The sequence below is a fragment of the Aethalodelphis obliquidens genome, unplaced genomic scaffold (assembly GCF_003676395.1).
Source record: "Aethalodelphis obliquidens isolate GAN/ISIS:26980383/991018 unplaced genomic scaffold, ASM367639v1 scaffold24, whole genome shotgun sequence".
NCBI lineage: Eukaryota > Metazoa > Chordata > Mammalia > Artiodactyla > Delphinidae > Aethalodelphis > Aethalodelphis obliquidens.
Window position 1 is genome coordinate 1223835 of NW_020837968.1, and position 20605 is coordinate 1244439.

The 20605-nt window shown below is 36.5% G+C and overlaps 1 protein-coding gene across 6 annotated transcripts in view; it reads left to right on the forward strand.

The window, feature by feature from the left end:
* ASPM (assembly factor for spindle microtubules) overlaps positions 1-20605 on the forward strand; it is a 67494-nt gene that overhangs the window by 25314 nt on the left and 21575 nt on the right. For all 6 annotated transcript variants that reach the window (XM_027122145.1, XM_027122148.1, XM_027122147.1 and 3 more), the window contains 10 exons: positions 1325-1466; positions 2004-2134; positions 2647-2822; positions 4860-5005; positions 5095-5180; positions 5625-5846; positions 6893-7100; positions 7205-7347; positions 7467-7595; positions 12627-12821. In XM_027122145.1, the coding sequence (XP_026977946.1) occupies positions 1325-1466; positions 2004-2134; positions 2647-2822; positions 4860-5005; positions 5095-5180; positions 5625-5846; positions 6893-7100; positions 7205-7347; positions 7467-7595; positions 12627-12821 (1578 nt within the window). The remainder of the gene's footprint in view (positions 1-1324; positions 1467-2003; positions 2135-2646; positions 2823-4859; positions 5006-5094; positions 5181-5624; positions 5847-6892; positions 7101-7204; positions 7348-7466; positions 7596-12626; positions 12822-20605) is intronic.

Consider the following 20605-nt stretch of genomic DNA (forward strand, 5'->3'; position numbering starts at 1 on the left):
CTCAATTAAAGTAGAACCTGTCTATTTGGGGCATAGCTTTTTTGTGGCAGAAGTAAAACATAGGAGAGTTCGGTGGAAACATGCAATGCCTTTGAAAACTTCTGCTTACATGTAGTGTGCATCACTACCAACCGTATTTCTGGCCAAAGTGCATTATCTGTCCAGACACAAATGAGGCAGAAATATTTGTTCTCTTGCAAGAGACACAGCAAGTCTATGCCATTTATTGGGAATAAGACCTTTTTTTTTTTTTTTTTTAATTTATTTTTGGTTATGTTGGGTCTTTGTTTCCGTGCCAGGGCTTTCTCTAGTTGCGGCGAGCGGGGGCCACTCTTCATCACGGTGCGCGGGCCTCTCACTATCGCGGCCTCTCTTGTTGCAGAGCACAGGCTCCAAACCCGCAGGCTCAGTAGTTGTGGCTCACGGGCCTAGTTGCTCCACGGCATGTGGGATCTTCCCAAACCAGGGCTCGAACCCGTGTCCCCTGCGTTGGCAGGCGGATTCTCAACCACTGCGCCACCAGGGAAGCTCGGGAATAAGACCTTTTAAAGGGAAGGAAGGGATGAATAATTGTGGACAAAACATTCTACTTTACACCACACCTTAGGGTTCTGCTAGTGGGTGTGACCTTTGAGGATCTTAAAAAAGCATCACAGGCCAAAAAAAAAAAAAAGTAAATAAAGATAAAATTTCTGTATTTTGGCAGATATTAATACTTTCCCATGCTTTTGTCTAGTTTTGTCAGTGTAAGATTATAAAATATAATTTGATATATTTTTAGTTTTTTCTGATTACTTTAAAAATCGTTAATACTAATCATATTGATGTTAAATTAGTGACATATTTTAGTCATTGATTATATACAGATCTGAGCGTCCCAGATAGTTTAGAACCATGGTTTACAGATGGTTTTCCATTTGTTAACTATTCGAAAGTTTAGAATTATTTACGTGTCTGTTGTACCTTCATGATATATTCTGTGGGACAGTTATAATTAAATTTGAGCAACAGGCCTACATTTGATAGTTCTTAAAGGAAAAAATTAAAATGTAAATATTACTTGTCACATGATTTTTAAGAATTTGTCTTAGTCATGAGCTTTCGTCTCTTTTTCATTGTGAAATATACTATATGCACTAAAAATTGCACAAAACGTATATGTTCAGTCCAAAGAGTTGTAGCAAATATTCCTATTATTCCCATGCTATCTAGGACGTAGAACAGCGCCAGTTCCTTAGACCGTCATTGTCTGTCTTTCCCCTTTTGCATCCCACTGCCCCTTAGAGATGACACAGTCCCAACTCTAGCATGAATTTCTTTTTAGACAATATATGGAGAACTCATCCCTTTGGAAGACAACAGTGACGTCACAGGGTTGGCAATGTTTATTCTGAATCGCTTGCTTTGGAATCCTGATATTGCAGCCGAGTACCGGCACCCGACCGTTCCTCATCTATATGGAGATGGTAAGTGGTTCTGCCTCAACTGCAGATATATCTGTATGTCTATATATTATGTACATACCACATCTTCTTTACCCATTCTTATGTTGATGGACTCTTAGGTTGTTGCTTCCATCTCTTGTAAATGATGCTGCTATGAACATTGGGGTGCATGTATTTTTTTGAATTAGCCTTTTTGTTTTCTTTGGATGTATACCCAGCAGTGGAGTTGCTGGATCACATGTAGTTCTAGTCTTAGTTTTTTGAGGCACCTCCATGCTGTTTTCCATAGTGGCTGCACCAATTTACGTTCCCCCTGCCAAAACAAAGCAACCAACCCAGCCAGAAAAAAAGGTAAATATAAGAAGTTTTATAATCTTATAAAGAATTCCAAGATAATTTGACTTTAAAATATAAAACACATCTCAAGAATCCTTAGTAGGGATATATAGACTAAAAGCACAACAGAATAAATAAATATAGAAAAATAGATTCAGAACCAAAAAAAAAAAAAACTTGGGCACAGGTTAACTTGCTAGGCTTTTTTGTATTTTATTTCAGGTCATGAAGAAGCTTTGTCTAAGTTTACATTGAAAAAGCTATTGCTGCTGGTTTGTTTCCTTGATTATGCTAAAATCTCCAGACTTATTGATCACGATCCTTGCCTCTTCTGTAAAGATGCTGAGTTCAAGGTATAGTTTTCAGTTTATATTTGGTTTATATTTCACAGTTAAGACTTTTGCCTGTTTTTATTGTATATTTCCTCCTTAGAAAACGTGAGTTTCCCAAAGAACAGGACTCTGGAGTAGAATAAGAACGCCTACCCAGTAGTTCTAACCCTGCCTAACTTTTTATTGGTTGACATTTCACCAGCATATCACCCTGTTCTTAACTTTGATTTGAGAATGAATGTCACTATGCTTCTGAGGAATTAATTTGGGAGAAAATTTCTTTCCTAATTTAGTATGTTATCAAATTAATGCTAATTTTTAGAGTGTATTATTAATTATGAGCACTTTCTTTAAAGGTCTTAAATTGGAAATATATGAGTTTCGCATTGTTACTACAGGATATGAAACTGACCGTCTTTTTATACTACTATTAATTTTATTTCTATATGCACAGAATGATTTGAAGAATTTGTTTTCATTGTAAATAAAGTTATAATTCTAGAATATAATAGCTGCCACTTGTTTTTCCATAGGCTAGTAAAGAAATTCTTCTGGCTTTTTCACGAAACTTCCTAGGTGGTGAAGGTGACCTTTCCCGTCACCTGAGCTTCCTGGGATTACCTGTGAACCATGTTCAGACACCTTTTGATGAATTTGATTTTGCTGTTACAAATCTTGCTGTAGACTTGCAGTGTGGGGTGCGTCTTGTGTAAGTATAAGAAATGGAATTATTTTGCTCACTAGAATAGACTAAAATTTTCTGGAAAACACTTTTTTCTATACATACACAATCTTTCTTGCTCCTTTACGTAACGGGATAAATCTAGGGTTTAAAAGAGTTGGGATAAGTTTGGGAAAATGGTGTCAATTTTAGGCCCAGAAACCTTGTCTCCTATCCACATTTTTTTCTCCCTGCTGGCATGTGACAGTGTCTGAGTAGGAACCACTGATACCCCAGAAAAGGAGTTGGGGAATGCATGGAACTAATTAAATTAGCAGACATTTAAATAATGCTTTACGTCTGCAGTGGGTTCATGAGTGCATCATTTGAGACCAGTTTTAGTCGTGTTAACCGTGTTTTACACGTGAGGACACGTGAGATGAAGACGTAAAGTGGCTTGCCCAGGTTTTATACAGTGGTGGTGGACATCAGCTCCGGATGTCTGGCTTCAGATCCCACGCTGTTTCCTCAGTAACAAACTGGAATCCTCAACATTGGCTTTGGTGTGACAACAGTTACCAGTGCCTGCTCTGGAAGGAGTGGCCTTTACACTGTGCCTTGGTTGGCTTCTTTAGGACAGGTGGATTGAAGACATCCGTCTTGTTTCTAGGAAACTCTCTAATTTATATTACGTTTGACATTTGTGAGGAAGGGATCCCTATATCTCTGTGAATCCCCAGTTCTTCAAAAACAGCATGCATGTCCCTTGTTGCCTTCTAAATTAAGTCTCCATGAACTTTCTTTTCTTTTCTGATCATATATTCTCATGGCAAGGTAACAGTCTTTTGAACTTTACTGTAGCTTCCTCTCACTTGAGTAATTTCCATATAGGCCAGAGCGTTTGCTGATAATGTTTTCCATGTTATTTTTATATTTAATTTTTCATTTCATAAATCCAAGCCACCACATCTGTTTTCTGGCCAGTAGGAATTCACGATTTTAGACTTTTTCCACTGTCCAGGAGGAGCAGTGATTGGCTTTATGTTCAGTGCTATTTTTGACAATGAAGGACATTTTTGTGCTTTTATAGGAGTTACTGAGGATTTCCCAGTGTTGGGTGTTGATGCTTTGTCATTGGTCAGGAACTCTTGCTAGTTAAGAGACTCGATCTTGCATACCAAGTTTCTGTTTTCTTCAGTGTCAGCAAAATGGCCATAGGTCTTCAAGGTCATTTGAGGATACTTGGGAACGGTTAATCCACTGGTGCTGTAGGTGGCAGTCAGTCTAGTGTTGCAGAAACGCTTCAGACGTTGACTGAGTGGTTGGCCTACAATGATCGTACATTGCTTCCTAACCTTTAGAAATACGGTTCTGTAAACAATTCTGCGAAATTTTAACTATATATGGTAATCAGTTGGGGCTTGATTTTTCTGTGGAAACAGGGATCTTTGTCTAGTGTAAAACACTACATGATACTAAGAGTTTGATTTAAACTGTGGTATAAATGACTTCTTAAGGTAGGCACTCAAGCATTTTTATCTTATCTGGTATAGGTATAAGAGCATGGCTTTGGAAACTGTAAAACTGGGTTTTAGCTCTGATACAGCTAGTCCTGTCATTACTAGCTGTATGATCACAGGCAATTTACTTTACTTTTCTGGGCTTTGGTTTCTTCTGCCAAAAATGGGACAATAATGCCTGATTGTGGGATTTGCCATGGGGACTAAAATAAAAGAAAGCACTTACTTGAGTGTAGAATACAGTAGCCCTTCAATAAATGTCCATTTTCCTTTCCTTTCCCTATAGAACCTTGTTGTTCTGTTCCTGTGTGCATTTGTGTGTGTGCATCTTATTTTTCATTCTTACATTCTGTTCACAGACCTTAACCCCCCGACTTAAATGAGAAATAACTCTATTTGCTAACTATGGAGCAACAGAGTTTTGAGATAGTATTTTGGGGTCTTTCTAACCTAAAACCCTTTAAATCGGGAAGATTGATGTGGGTGATTACTTTATTTAAATGAAGTTCATTTTTCATGTATGTTTTTATCTAACAATTTCATCTGAAAATTCCTCTATTGTTAGGCGAACCATGGAACTTCTCACACGAAACTGGAATCTCTCAAAGAAACTCAGGATTCCTGCAATAAGTCGTCTTCAAAAGATGCACAATGTTGACATTGTTCTTGAAGTTCTTAAATCACGAGGAATTCAGTTGAATGATGAGCATGGTAAAAATTGAGTAACTATAAGACTTTTCTTCTCACTAAAAATTGATGTGTACATACACTGTGCTAACGGACTCTCTTTCCATTTGCAGGAAATACAATCCTCTCTAAGGATATTGTGGATAGGCACAAAGAAAAAACTCTGGCTTTGCTTTGGAAGATAGTATTGGCTTTTCAGGTATTGTACATTTGGTACCTTTTGTACTTTTCATAAATTTTCAATATTGATTTATAAAAGCATTTTGCGTCAAATAAAGACTAACAGTAGTAGTTATTACTAACTAGACTTTCTTCTGTCCCAGGAACTGTGGTAACTGCTTTAAGTATATTCCAGTCTAATCTTCTCAATGCCCCTATAAGGTAGCTAATTGTCATTACTTCATAGGGAAAGGAGGAGACTGGAGTTAGGGTTCAGCATTGAACAGAAGCAGAGAGGAGATTAGAACCCAGGCTTGCGTGGCCGCAGATCCCATGCACTTAACCACTTACACATTCCATCACTTCCACGTAGATTGTATTTGCCTTAAAAAAAAATCATGATAATAGAAGACTTTAGCTTCTGTGGGTCAAAAATATAATATACGAAAAATATAAAGATATGTGTCCTCTTTTCGTATTTCAGGTGGATATTTCCCTTAATTTAGATCAGTTAAAGGAAGAAATTGACTTTTTAAAGCACACACAGAGTATGAAGAGAACAATGTCTGCACTGTCATGCCATTCTGATGCTGTTATCAGTAAGAAAAAAGACAAAAGGCATAGTGGTCACTTTGAACAATATAGTGAAAGCGTAAAGCTACTGATGGATTGGGTAAATGCTGTCTGTGACTTCTATAATAAAAAAGTAAGTTCTTTGTTTTAGCCCAGTTTCTTTAAATAAATTTTGGTTAAAGTCAAACTTAGCATGTGAAATATTTTCTTTAATTTCTTAAATAATTTAGTTGATATGTATAAGCAAACTTTTCCTCTAATGAGTAAGGGTACTGTCACATACCTAGTGTCATCTAATCTGTCACCAATTGTATAATGCACGATTACTTTATATATCACCAAGAAAAAAAAAATATCCTAGTTGGGAGTCTTAATAGGAGATACTTGCATTGAACTGTGGACCAAAGGATCACACCCTCATTACAAGAGGGAATGCAAATAAAACACAGAGGGACGTTAGAGAGGAGGAGATGAGTCTAAGCTGTGTCTTTTATAATCATTTGTTAGATCGATCCTGTATTTCTGTATGAAATGTACGTTTAAGTATAAATACATGAAAATAAATGGTCCTGACACACATGAATAAAATATCTGGTAAGGAATATAAAACAGAAAAACCATCAAATATATGGGTAATCATCTATGTTTTAATTAAGTACTAGAGAGCCCTGAAGACCCTAGTGCTGAGGCTCTAGGGGAGAATGTGTCCCATGCCTTTCTCTTAACTTCCGGTCCTGCTGGCAACCCTTGGCCTTCCTTGCTGTGTAGACACATCACTCCCATCACTGCCCATCTTCACACGGCATTTTCCCTGTGTGTCTGTCTCTGCGTCTCTCCTTTTCTTATAAAGACACCAGTCACGTCTGATTAAGAACTCGTCTTACTCCAGTGTGATCTCACCTTAACTAGTTAAACCTGCAGTGACCCTGTATCCAAATAAGGTCACATCCGGAGATTCTGGGAAGGACATGAATTTTTGATGAACACTGTCCAACCCAGAACAACAATATGACTGATATTTTATAGGTGAGGATTTGGCCGTGCATATGGTATTATACTAGACGCTACTAGAAATTAACGTGATAGTCAGCTATTCAAAGGAAATATGGACTAGAAAACCATTAGAATCTATATTCCTATCTAAATACAGTTCATTCTTTTTCTGATATTTCCAATCAGGTGGAGAATTTTACAGTGTCTTTCTCAGATGGCCGGGTGTTATGTTACCTGATCCACCACTACCATCCTTGCTATGTGCCTTTTGCTGCCATATGTCAGCGTACCACCCAAACCGTAGAGTGTACGCAAACTGGTTCTGTGGTGTTAAACTCATCGTCTGAATCTGATGAAAGTTCCCTGGATTTGTCTCTTAAAGCACTTGATCAGGGTTAGTCCCTTTTGGTTGGTTAACTTTTCCAGTTTTTTCATTGGCCTGTCTGATTTCTGGCAAGAGCAGTCTAATCTGATCTCTCTCTCTTACTTGCATTGCAGAAAATACTTCGGAACTATACAAAGAACTCCTAGAAAACGAAAAGAAGAATTTTCAGTTGGTCAGGTCTGCAGCTAGAGACCTCGGTGGAATACCTGCTATGATCCATCACTCAGATATGTCAAATACAATTCCCGACGAGAAGGTAAGTAAAAGTTTCTTAACCAATAATACCTCTTAATAATCAGAGTCTCAGACGACAGGAAGTTTTATATTCTCTGTCTCATGGAAACTTCTGTTTTCATCTTTTATGTTATCTCTTAGGTGGTTATTACCTATTTGTCATTTCTTTGTGCGAGGCTTTTGGATCTTCGTAAAGAAACGAGAGCCGCTCGACTTATACAAACAACTTGGAGAAAATATAAGCTAAAAAAGGATCTAAAACGCCATCAGGTACTCCTCAAAAATGAAAAAACACTATAACCTAAACTGTAGTTCATAAGATGTCAGCTGATTGATTCTTGATACTGTTCTTACGTTTTACCGAGGTAGGAAATTACTGAGGTAATTTTCATAGTTGTGTGTGTTTCGAGTTGGGGATGAACATTTTCCCCTAACTCCTCATGTTTCCTTCATTCAATATTTCTTCCAGCCTCTGCCCCAAGGGACATGGAGTACCTTAACCACGTTGTAAACTGGTGAAAAGTTAACTGGGGAGGTCTGACTCAGCTCTTCCCTCCTTCCTCCTGGACTCTGACATGCCTCCGGGAAACAGGAGTTTTCCTTTAATTTTTCATGCTGTGCTCTGGAAGACTTGACCTCAACCAGTGCCATTCGGGCCTGGGTGTCGCCTGCCTGATTCTGCAGTTCAATTAGCCAGCTCATTTTGTCTGCCATGAAACTGTCTTCTAGGTTATCCTTTGTTAGTTTAAAAGCAGTGTTTTGGTTTCCATCGTTTTATTTCTCAAAATGTTTAGGACCTGAGCACAGGGAGAAGGATGTTATTTACTGTTTTCCTTTGCAACCCCAGTAGTATGAATTTTGCATTAACATAAAATAAGAGTTTTCTTGAGTTCTGAGAAAAATATCATTTTTAACAATCTGAGAAATGGTCTCCTTGATCAAATTGAAAAAACTATTTTAATCCTTTTATCTCAGTACTCTTTCCACTAATGATGCTGTATTTATTTGGAGAAATCAAAGAAGCAGCCATGCTTAAGAAATTTTATCAGATCTGTTTCAGAAATACATTTCACCCAGGATTGCTCCTCGGTTTTGAATTACAATGCACTTATGATAAAGTTCTTAGTAGCTATAAAGTAGCTAAATTTTGGCGAATCATAAACATACCATGTTTTCTCTCACACCATATCAGACCTGGAAATAACACTAATTGAAATAATCTGCTCTGGCCCCACTAAGTCTTGGTAGTAACTTTTGGGAAGTAGGCAGTGGCTTACACTCGCAAGGGGTGTTCTCTGCTGCCACGTATTCTCTGTGCCTTCTTTCACCCCTTATCTTCCCAGGGTCCGCCTCCTTGCCCACATATCCTTGGAGGATAACTTGCACTTCTGGAGGCTTATTGGAGAATTGTTTTAGCAAAGTTTTCAGGGAGGGCACCCTCCTGGCCAGTCCTCAAATTAGTTCATTAATTCTTTTTATATGGCAATAAATGAGACAGTTAAGATTTTAAGAAACAGGTATCAATTAGGTTTTTTTTTTTTTTTTTTGGTAATGAAATCTTAGTTTTCTGCTCAAGGTAGTCTTGTGTTAATCACACATATCAATTGCAGAAATTTCTTAGCTTTTTCCTCACAAGATCCCTTTTCTTGATTTATTTCCTTTGTCCAAGTATTGGAAATTTCCCTTTTTTTTTGGAAAACCACTGCTTCTCTCCTTTCTCCAGGTGACAATACTCCTTTTCTTATACAATCACACTGAGATCCAAGTATACCTCTTCATTTGCTATTGGGAACATTAAGCAGCAGGTTCCCTTCACATTCCTGTAGAAATATCACAAGCTAGTAAGCACATAAACATTACCTTGAGGTAGCTATTTTCCAGGTTCTATATTTTCCTTTAGTCATTATTGTAATTTAGATAAACTATTTATTGAGAATAGAATGGTTCAAGCTCTTGTTGTGATGGAGAAACATTGGCTAAACAGCCCAAATTCCCTGACGAATGAAGCAGGGTTATCCAAGGGTCCCCGACACATTCTACCTCTTAGTTCTTCCTGAGTGAATAGGCACCAGTTCCAAAGCAAAGTAAATCCTTTACATATACAAAGCAAAATAAAAATAAACCGGTAACACGTTGGCTCAGCCACACGGTAGAATTAAAAATGGTGACATGTGGTCAGTGACTGCGGGTATGGGAACTTTTGCCATTGGTTTATGTAAGTTTTCAAATAGTTGCTAGTTTTTGTAATATATTTGGCTCTTTGAACTTATCTACTTTCCTTCTGTAGCTTTTCTAATGTCACATACAATTGTTCCACATTAGTTTGCTTGAGATTGAGATGATCTACAAGCTGAATTCAGTTTCATTTTACATCAACTTATTGCATCCAAAAATGCCCCTGGTCCTTAGAGCTTTTGACTCAAAAGCTACTTTTGAACTGCATTGTATTCTTTATTAAGCTAATCAGTTGGGTGCTTTTTATTCCCCTGAAATATTTTTCTTTTAAACTGTGGTAAAGAACACATATCATAAAATATACCATCTTAACTGTGTTTTAGGTTATTCCTAGTTTTAAAGTTTACCGAACACTACCATTTGTAGTGTTAAGTATATTTGCATTATTGTGAAACAGATCTCCAGAAATTTTTCAATTTGGAGAACTGCAACTTTGTACTCATTAACCATTCCCCATTTCCTCCCCCACTTATCCCTGGTAACTACCTTTCTACTTCCTATTTTGACTACTTTAGACACCTAATATAAGTGGAATCATACAGTATATTCGTCCCTGTGTGACTGGCTTCTTTCACTTAACATATGCCCTCAAGGTTCACCCATGTTGTAGCCTGCAGCAGAATTTCCTTCATTTTAAAGGCTGCATAGTATTCCATTGTGTGTATATACCACATTTTGTTTATCCATTCAATTTGCATTTGGGTTACTTCCACCTCTGGGCTATTGTGAATAATGCTGCTATGAACAGGAGTGTACAAATCCCTCTTTTTGACCCCGTTTTCAGTTCTTTTGGAGATCTACCTAAAAGTGGTATTGCTGGATCATATGGTAATTCTATTTTTGATTTCTTTTGAAGAACCACTATACTGTTTTCCAATAGTAGTCACTGTGGGTTGCATTTTACAATCCCACCAATAGTGAACAAAGATTCCAGCTACTCCATGATCCCTGCCAGCAGTTGTTGTTTTCTGGTTGTTTGTTTGTAGTAGTTTAGAGATATCACATTGTGATTTTGATATGCATTTCTCTGATGATTAGTGTTGTTGAGCATCTTTTCATATGCTTGTTGGCCATTTGTATGTCATCTTTGGTGAAATATCTTCGTTTGCCCATATTTTAATTGGGTTATTTGATTTTTTATTGTTGAGTTGTAACAATTCTTTATATACTCTAGATACAGGTTCCTTATTAGATATATGATTTGCAAAATTTTTTTTCAGTATGTAGGTTTCCTTTTCACTCTGTTGATTGTGTCCTTTGATGAACAAAATTTTTTGTTTGATGTAATTCCATTTTGTCTAATTTTTGCTTTTGTGCCTGTGCTTTTGGTGTCATATCTCATAAATCATTGCTAAATCCAATGTTATGAAACTTTACCCTATGTTTTCTACTAAGAGTTTTATACCTTTGGGTTGAATGTTTAGGACTTTCATCCAGTTTGTGTTAATAAATGCATAGGGTGTGAGATAAGGGCCCAACTTCACTCTTTGATATGTTGGTATCCAAACACCAGTTTTCACAACACCATTCATTGAAGAGACTGTCCCTTTCCCATTGAGTGATCTCGGCACCCTTGTTAAAGATCAATTACCCAGTTACATGGGGGTTTATTTCTGGGCAGTCTATTCTATTACGTTGTTCTATATATCTGTCTTTATGCTGGTTCCACACTGTTTGATTATTGTAGCTTTGTGATATGTTTTGAAATTGTGGGTGTTGGTGAAGGGGGGTGTGCTTTTAACTTGGATCTTTATAGCCTTAAAGGCCACAGGCTTCACAGGGCACTGACAATGATGTTAGATGGCTTAATCCACTTGTTGGACATAATTCCTCAGCCTAATTTTAGAACTTTCTAGTCTTTCCTCACTCAAGGGTGTGATCCAATATATGGCCCCCACCATTCCTTAGTATATGTTTCAGTCCATTAGTTCCCTTTTTCCTCTGTCAGAATAGCAGTTTGATCCCTTCCCAAGGAAACTGCTAATCTCTGTGTAGAGGCAAACTGCTAATCTCTGTGTAGAGCCCACTCTTGCGTAGTGCGTGGTCCCAGACAGCAATGCAAAGGGTTATCAGACGATCTCTAAGTTGTTCCTTTTCACTAGATGAATAATTTATATTCCAGTTTCTAATTCAGGTGAACTGAAGTGATAGATCTAGCCTTGAAGAGTATAGCAAAATGATTAAGAGCACGAACTCTGAAGCCAGACTACCTATGTCCAATCCTGGCCATCCTCCTGGTGGACTGACTATCTACCTGAGCGCTCAGCCCCAGTTTCCTCATGGCCATGAGAGTAGTGCCTGTTCATCTGTTCTTAACGGTTGTTGTGAGGTTGGATGAATCATTCCTGCAGTGTTTAGAATGGTGCCTGACACCTGGTATTTAATCTTTTATTATTCATACTAATTCACGATTAGAAGTAAGAAGTAGAGATGTGCAGGGCACTGGCCTCTAGCGCTCCCGGGACAGCCAGCTCCTCTCTGGCCACCGACGCTGCAGGACAGTCCTGGCATCAGTTATCACAACCCAGTACTCTGTTCTTTTCAGCCTCTATGGCTTAAAGCCACCATGTATTCTGGGGATAAAGGGGGGTATTTTGCCTTTCCTTTTTTGTGAATTCCTTTCTTCAAATTGTAGCAGAACAGTACCACCTTATACTGTAAAGCATTTGTTTTAGAGTCTCTTTTTTTCTCCTACAATCCATCCCTTTCTCAAAAATCAAACATGAATTCACTGCACCATAATCTGAGACACATACCACATTTAAATTGACTTTATATTGATTACCGATGATCTGTGATAAATCAAACATGTCTGTGATCATTATCTTAGGATGATATTTCCTAGGAATCTTTGTTTTATCATATAAATATATCTGCACATCTATTCAATATGTTCAACAATATATCAGCTATTTCAACATGCCCAGAAGTGATGAGCATATTTTACAATAAGTCTGGGGGACATTTTATTTCCAGGATCGATTTGATTAATATTTAACAGGTGATTTTCTTACAAATAATGGTTTAGGGTCTTAAGTGAGTAAGTGCTTTTTTTTTTTTTTCTAGAAGAGAGACAAAGCTGCAAGAATTATTCAGTCAGCTGTAATCAATTTTCTAACTAAACGACAATTCAAAAAGGAGGTCAACGCAGCATTGGTCATTCAGAAATATTGGCGAAGACTCTTAGCGAAGAGAAAATTATTAATGTTAAAAAAGGAAAAACTAGAAAAAGTTCAAAATAAATCAGCATCTGTTATTCAGGTATAGTATTCGAATTTTTGAATTTAAAAGGGTTTAATGACATTTTTAAGAAAGTAAAATATGATAAAGTTTTAAATTATTATATTTTAGGCTTCTATATTTTATGTAGTACTTAAGCTTAACAAATATTTGATACCTCCCTGCTACATGTAAAACTCTTGGCTGTGTTCAGCATGAGGGTCAAACAAATCGAAACACCTCCTTTGCTCTGAAGGAGGGAACAGTCTAATTCTGTACCCCGTGCTGTCTTCTTTGCTTTACATTAGAGGTCTGCAGTCTTGCACTGTGGGTCATGCTGGCATACTGTACCCTTCTACCTTGTATATCCATAAACCCAGCCACACTCTCTTTTGCATCTTTACTATGAGTCCTGGAAATTTTTCTTTGCGGATAACAGTGTACATCTTCCTCTCCAACCCACTTAGTTGGCAAGTGCTGGAAATACTACTTATCAGTTTATAGAATGCCTATGTAATTTTTCTACTGAGTAAAAAAAAAAAATTAACTTATCTACTTTACTTAATGGACATATTTCTTACATCCAAATGTTAGTCTTTGTTATTACATTCTATTTTAATGACATCAGAGAGGTGTACTATTTAAATTTACCCTATGTAAATGCCATTGAATTTTATCTATTTTATAAACTTGGAGATTTGTTTCTGGCTACTACTACTGAAAGTGAGAGATTCTGATTTAATAAATTCTCTTTCTCTGAACCTTTTTTTTAATGTGGAATATTACACATAAAAAATTGCACAAAACACAAATGTAGAGCCTAATGGTTTTTCACTAAGTGAATACTTACGTAACCACACCCTAGGTCAAGAAATAGAATATTGCTAGCCTCTCAGAAGGCATTTCTCAATCAGTTAATCCCCCAGCCCAGCCGAAGGTAACCATTATTCTAATGTATGCTAATCATGCCTTTTTCCTATACATCTTTCTTAAATGCTCTAATATTGTCTTGCCTGTTTTTTGAATTTTACATAGAGGGGTTCAGACAGTGTGAATTCTTTTATTGAACATGAAATTTGTGGAGATTTATCAGTGTTGTTGAGTGTAACTGTGATTTAACTTTCATTTTATAATATCCTGCAATTTATTTGTCTGTTCTGTTGTTGATGGACATCTGGCTTTCTGGTTTTGAGCTGTTATGACTAAAGCTTTTATGAACGTGCCTTTTGGTATGAAATATATTCACTCTGTTTGGCATATACCTACGAGTACAACTGTCTGTCTTAGAGTATATATATTTCAGTTTTAGTACATACTGCCAAGGACTTTTCTAAGGTGGTTATAGCACCACCAGCTGTTTATAATACTTGGAAGTTATCTCTTTAATTTTAGCCATCCTGGTCACCATTCTGGTCGTTGTGTGGTGGTATCTTAGAATAGATTTAATTTGCATTCCCTTGATAATGAATGACATTGAACACATTTTCATATTGAAAGTCTTCTTTCATGAAGTGTTTCTTCAAGGATCTTTTTTTCCGTTTCTTATTTTGATTGTTTGCTTTCTTGTGGATTTGTAAGAGATCTTTATCTATTCTGGTTATCAGACCTTTGTTGGATATGTGGGTTTTAAATGTCTTCTCCCAGACCGTGGTTTATAGTTTTATGTCTTCAGTGAAAGATCTTAATTTTCTTTTATGGTTAGTGGGTTTTGTTTTTTTTTTTGAACCATTTAAGGAGTGTTTTTTCAACCTAAGGCCTTGAAGATATTCTCCTGTATTATATTCTGAATCCTTTAATGTGTTGTCTTTCACATTTAGATCTCTCTTGAAATTAATTTTTGCATATGATTTGTGTTAGGGACCATTTTTCTTTTTGTATATATGGATAGCCATTGTTTCAGTTACAATTTACTGAAATGACCACACTTGCCTCATTGCTGTGCTATCTTTAATTATTTTTTTATTTTTTTATTTTTTTGGCTGTGTTGGGTCTTCGTTGCTGCGTGCGAGCTTTCTCTTGTTGCAGTGATCGGGGGCTACTCTTTGTTGTGGTGCGCAGGCTTCTCATTGCGTTGGCTTCTCTTGGTGTGGAGCACAGGCTCTAGGCGCGTGGGCTCAGTAGTTGTGGCTCACAGGCTTAGTTGCTCCGCGGCATGTGGGATCTTCCCGGACCAGGACTCGAACCTGTGTCCCCTGCATTGGCAGGCGGATTCTTAACCACTGCCCCACCAGGGAAGCCCTGCTGTGCTATCTTTAGCATACATAAAATATTCTTATATGTGTGGTTCTGTTTCTAGAGTTTTTTCTATTTCATTGTTCTTTTTGTCTACCAGTGAGCCATGTACTCTAGTTTTACAAGAAATCTGGATGTCTGGTAGATAAAACTTTCTTTGTTTTCTTTAAGAAGTTTTTGGCTATTCTAAAGTCCTCTGCATTTTCACACGTTTTGAATCTGAAGTTTAAAAAATATTGGAATTTGATTGAGATTTAATTGAATAGGTCAGTTTAGTTAGAATTGATATCTTTAGCTACTAAACGTGGTATTTATTTCCTATTTATTTAGGCCTTCTTTAAAAGTCTCCTAAAATGGTTTTATGATCTGATGCAAGAGGTCTTAAATATCTTCATTTGTTCCTAGGTATATTATAAATTTTTTTAAATTTAAATTTAATAAATTTTAACTTTACCTTGATTAAAATTAAAATTTTTAAATTAACCCTCAGTAAAATGTCCTTTTCTTTTTTTGGTGTGTGGTTCCACAGATTTAAACACACATACACATGTGTTTAAACACAGTTGTGAAATCATCACCTCTCTCATCACCAATCAGGATACAGAACAGTTCCATCTCCCAGAAGAACTGTTGCATTCTATTTCTTTGCGGTCCTTTCTCCCTCCTCACCCAGCCCCAGGCACCCAAGCTCTGCTCTCTATTCCCATAGTTTTGCCTTTTTGAGAATGTCGCATAAGGGAGCCATGCGGTAGGTAAGTTTTGAGACTGGTTTTTTTCCCTCTCTGCAGGATGCCTTTGAGTCTCATCCAAGTTGTTGCATGTATCAGTGGTTTATTCTCCTTCATTGCTGAATAGTATTCCATTGTATGGATGTACCACAATTTGATTATACATTAATCTGTTGAGAGGTATTTGCATTGTTTCCAGTTTTAGGTGATTTCATTCCATTAGGGTAAACAGCTGGGAATGAGATTGCTGGGTCATTTGGTAAGTGTATGTTTAGCTCCATAAGATATCACCAAACTGTATCTAGAGTGGCTTAACCCACTTTGCTGCCTACCCCCAAAGTGTAAGGATGCTAATTGCTCCATATCCTTAGCAACACGGATTTCCATGTTTTTCAGTCGTTCTGATGGATGTGTAGTGGTGTCTTGGTTTTAGTTTCTATTTTCCTAATGGCTATGTATATGTTTTCAAATGCTTAATTGCCTTTCGATTATCTTCTTTATGAAGTGTCTCTTGAAATCTTTTGCCCATTTTTATAATTGAGAGCTTATCTTATTGAGTTTTGAGACTTTTTCTATATTCTGGGTACAAGTTGTTTGTCAGTGATTTGCAACTATTTTCTCTTAATAGGCCTTTTACAGACAGAGTTTGCTGGTCTTTGATCTTGGTGAATGTTCTGTGTACTTGAAAAGAATGTGTATTCTGTTGTTGGGTGGAGTGTTCTATAAATGTCAATTAGATCTACTTGGGTGACGATATTTAACAGTTCTTTTATATCCTAACTGGTGTTCTGTTTATTTAGTCTTATACCAAGAGAGCAGTATTTAAGTCTCTAACTATAATTGTGGATATATCTTTCTCCCTTTGGTTTTATCCACCTGTATTTTGAAGATGTTTTGTTAGGTGCATACACATTTGGAATTTTTATGTCCTCTTGGTGAGTTGAGTTTTGTTTTTTATCATCATTTTTTATCATTGGTGAGTTGAATTTTTTTAAATCATTTTTTATCATTGTGTAATGTTCCTTTTTTATCCTTCAAAATTTTCTTTGCTCTGAAGTCAACCTTGCATGCTCTTACTATAACCACTCCAGCTTTCACTTGATTATCATTCGCAGGGTATATTTTTTTCCTTTCTTTTACTTATTATTTGCTTACATCATTATATATGGCTTAAAGTCTTGACATATAGTTTTTATGTTTTGAAAATCTCTATCTTTTAATTGATGATTTATACGATTTATATTTCAGATATTTATCAATATGCTTGGATTTGGGTCTATCATTTTATTGTTTCGTTTTCTGAATGTTCACTTTCTTTCATTCTTCTCTTTCCCCTTTCCTGTCTTTTCAATTATTTGAATACATTTTAGTGTTACATTTTAGTTTATCATTTTTCTTTTTAGTTATTATTTTATCCCCTTGTACAGGGGTTTGGTTATTTGGGGTTTGTTTGTTTGGTTGGTTTTTTGCCTTTTTTTGGTTGCTATAGGCATTTCAGTATACAAAACTTTTAATCTACTTAGAATCAATATTTTATCCCTTTAAATGGAATGTAGAAAACTTACCACTATCTAGGTCCCTTTGCTCCCCCCACTTTTATGTTTTAGCGGTCTTATTTATTAAACCTACATACAAATAAAATCACATCAGGCAATGTTATAAGTTTTGCTTTCAATCATAATAAATATTTTAAAGAGTACATGAGAATAATATCCTGTTAATGCAGATACTTTTCATTTCTGTAGCTTTGCTTTCTTTTTTTATAGTACGCTTTTTGCAATTTATGAACATTTTAATTAACTAAAGTCCTTAGTTTCCATAGGTTTCACTCTTTATGTGGTATAGTTGTGCTTTGACAAAAATCCTGCCCTAAAAATCCTTTCTGCTTTACGTATTCATCTCTTATCCCTCTGCAAAATCCTGGGCAGCCATTGATCTTTTTACTGTCTCTATACTTTTGCTTTTTCCAGGATGTCCTATAATTTGAACTCATCAATATGTAGCCTTTTCAGATAGGTTCTCTCACTTCACAATATGCATTTAAGTTTCTTTTATGTCTTTTCCTGCCTTGATAGTTTGCTTCTTTTTATTGCTGAATAACATTCTATCATATTGATGTACCACAGTCGTTTTTATCCTTTCACCTATTGAAGGACGTATTGGTTGCTTTTAATTTGGGGCCATTATGAATAAAGGTGCTATAAACACCTGTGTGCAGGTTTTTCTGTGGACTTGGTTTTCAACTTCTTTGGGTAGGTACCTAGGAATGGGATTGCTTGATCATATGACAAAACTATATTTAGGTTTGTGAGAAACTGCCAAACTGTCTTCCAAAGTGGCTGTACCATTTTGCATTCCCACCAGCAATGAGTGAGAGTTCCTGTTGCTCCACTTCCTGGCCAGCATTTGGTGTTGTCACTGTTTTAGACTTTACCATTAAAAATAGATGTGTATAGGCATCACATTGCTGTTTCAATTTGCAATTCCCTAGTGCATTTGATGTTAAGCATCTTTTCATATGCCATTTACAATCTGTATATCTTCTTTGGTGAAGCATTCAGATATTTTCCCCATTTTAAAATTCTTATTGCCCATTTTTGAATTCTTTATTGTTGAGTTTTAAGGGTTCTTTGTATAACTGGATACAAACCCTTTATCAGATTTATATTTTATAAATATTTCCTCCTAGTTTATGGCTTATCTTTTTGTTCTGTTAACAGTCTTTCACAGGGCAGACTTTTTTTTTTGATTTTAATAAACTCTGACATCAATTTTTTTTCTTTCATGGATTATACTTTTGACATTATATCTAAAAAGCCATTGCCAAACCCAAAGTTACTTAGATATTCTATTGTTATCTCTCAGAAGTTCTATAGTTTTGCATTTTACATTCAGATCTATGATCTATTTGAGTTAATTTTTGTGAAAGGTTAAGAGTTAGTGCTTGACTCACTTTTCTTTCATATGGATGTCTACTTCTTCCAGTACCACTTGTTGACAAAACTATCTTTTTTTTTTTTTTTTTTTTACAGTACGTGGGGCTCTCACTGCTGTGGCCTCTCCCATTGCGGAGCACAGGCTCCGGACGTGCAGGCTCAGCGGCCATGGCTCACAGGCCCAGCCGCTCCGCGGCATGTGGGATCCTCCCGGACCGGGGCACGAACCCGTGTCCCCTGCACTGGCAGGCAGAATCTCAACCACTGCACCACCAGGGAAGCCCGACAAAATTATCTTTTATCCATTCAGTTGTGTTGTTTGTTTATCAAACATCAGTTGACTATGTTGCATGGGTCTATTTCTGGGCTCCTTATTCTGTTCCATTGATCTATTTTTCTATTATTTTGCCAGTATCACACTGTCTCAGTTACTGTGGCTTTATAATAACTTTTGAAGTTGTATGATGTTAGTCCTCCAACTTTGTTTTTCCTCACTATTGTATTTGCTATTCTGGGTATTTTGCGTCACCTTATGTACTTTAGAAGCAGTCTGCCAGTGTTCACAAAGTAACTGGATGAGATTTTGATTGAGACGACATTGAATTGATAGATCCAGGTGGGAAGAACTGGCATCTTAACAAAATCCAGCCTTCCTATCTATGAATGTGATATATCTCTATTTATTTAGATATTCTGCGTTATCTTTCAGCACAGTTTTGTAGTTCTGACAGATCTTGTGCATATTTTGTTAGACATATTCTTAAGTATTTCTCTTTTTTTTGCTAATAATGTTAATGTTTCCATATTCTACAAATTTGCTATAATTGCTTATTCCAGGAGGTTTTTTTGTCATTTCTTTGAATTTTCTACATAAATGATCATGTCATCTATGAACAAAAAAAAGGTTTATTTCTTCTCTGTCTGCATAGCTTTTATGTCCTTTTCTTATTGCATTAGGTAGGACCTCTAGTAGATGCTAAATAGGCTTGGTGAGAGGATACATCCTTGTATTATTCCTGGTCTAAGAGGGAAAGCATTTAGTTTCTCACCGTTAAATCTGATGATAGCTGTAGGTTTGTGTAAATGTTCTTATTATACTGAGGAGGTTCCCCTCTACTCTTAGTTTGTTGAGACATTTCTTTCTCTTTTTTTCCCCAGTCATTTTTTTTCTTTCTTGTTCAGCCTAGAGAATTTGTATTGATCTCCAAGTTCATTGATTCTTCTGTCATCTCCATTCTGCTACTGAGCCATGCCAGTGAGGTTTTTTGTTGCTGTTGTCTTGGTTATTGTGTTTTCAGTTCTAATATTCCCATTTGGTTCTTAGTTGTATCTTTGATGATTTTTTTCTGAGACTTTTAATCCTTCCATTAGTCCCTGCCACATCTCAGCAATATTTGGAGTGTTTTGGACAAAGGAATGGTCTTATTGCGAGAAGAACGTCCAGAGCTTGATAACCAGTAGCCAGGATCCACTTGAGACTTTGTAGCTCGCATGTTGCTGGGATAACTAAGGAGTTAGGGAATGTGGGGTGGTTGGGAAGGAAGCAAGAGGAAAAAGCTTTATTACTTCTCAAGTCTTTCCAGAATCCTACTTTTTAACCATGTATCTATAATTCCTAAATTTTATTCTTAATGAAAATACTGACTCAGAGAGTGCTGTGACTCAGTGATATTTCTCAAAATCCTGTGTTGATGTTACCAGGCCTGTAACACAGGGTCCCTCCTATAAACAGTTTTCAATCATTATAAGATAGCTTAGCAACCTTGACAAAAGGGGAAAATATAAGATCCAGAGATACATTCATAGGAAATTACTTAGAATCAATAGATAGCAGAATATTACTATAGTTTCATTTTAAATCTTCTAATATATCATTCTAATATAGCATAAACTTGTTTATATTTCTTATGTCTCCTGAATACAAATGCCA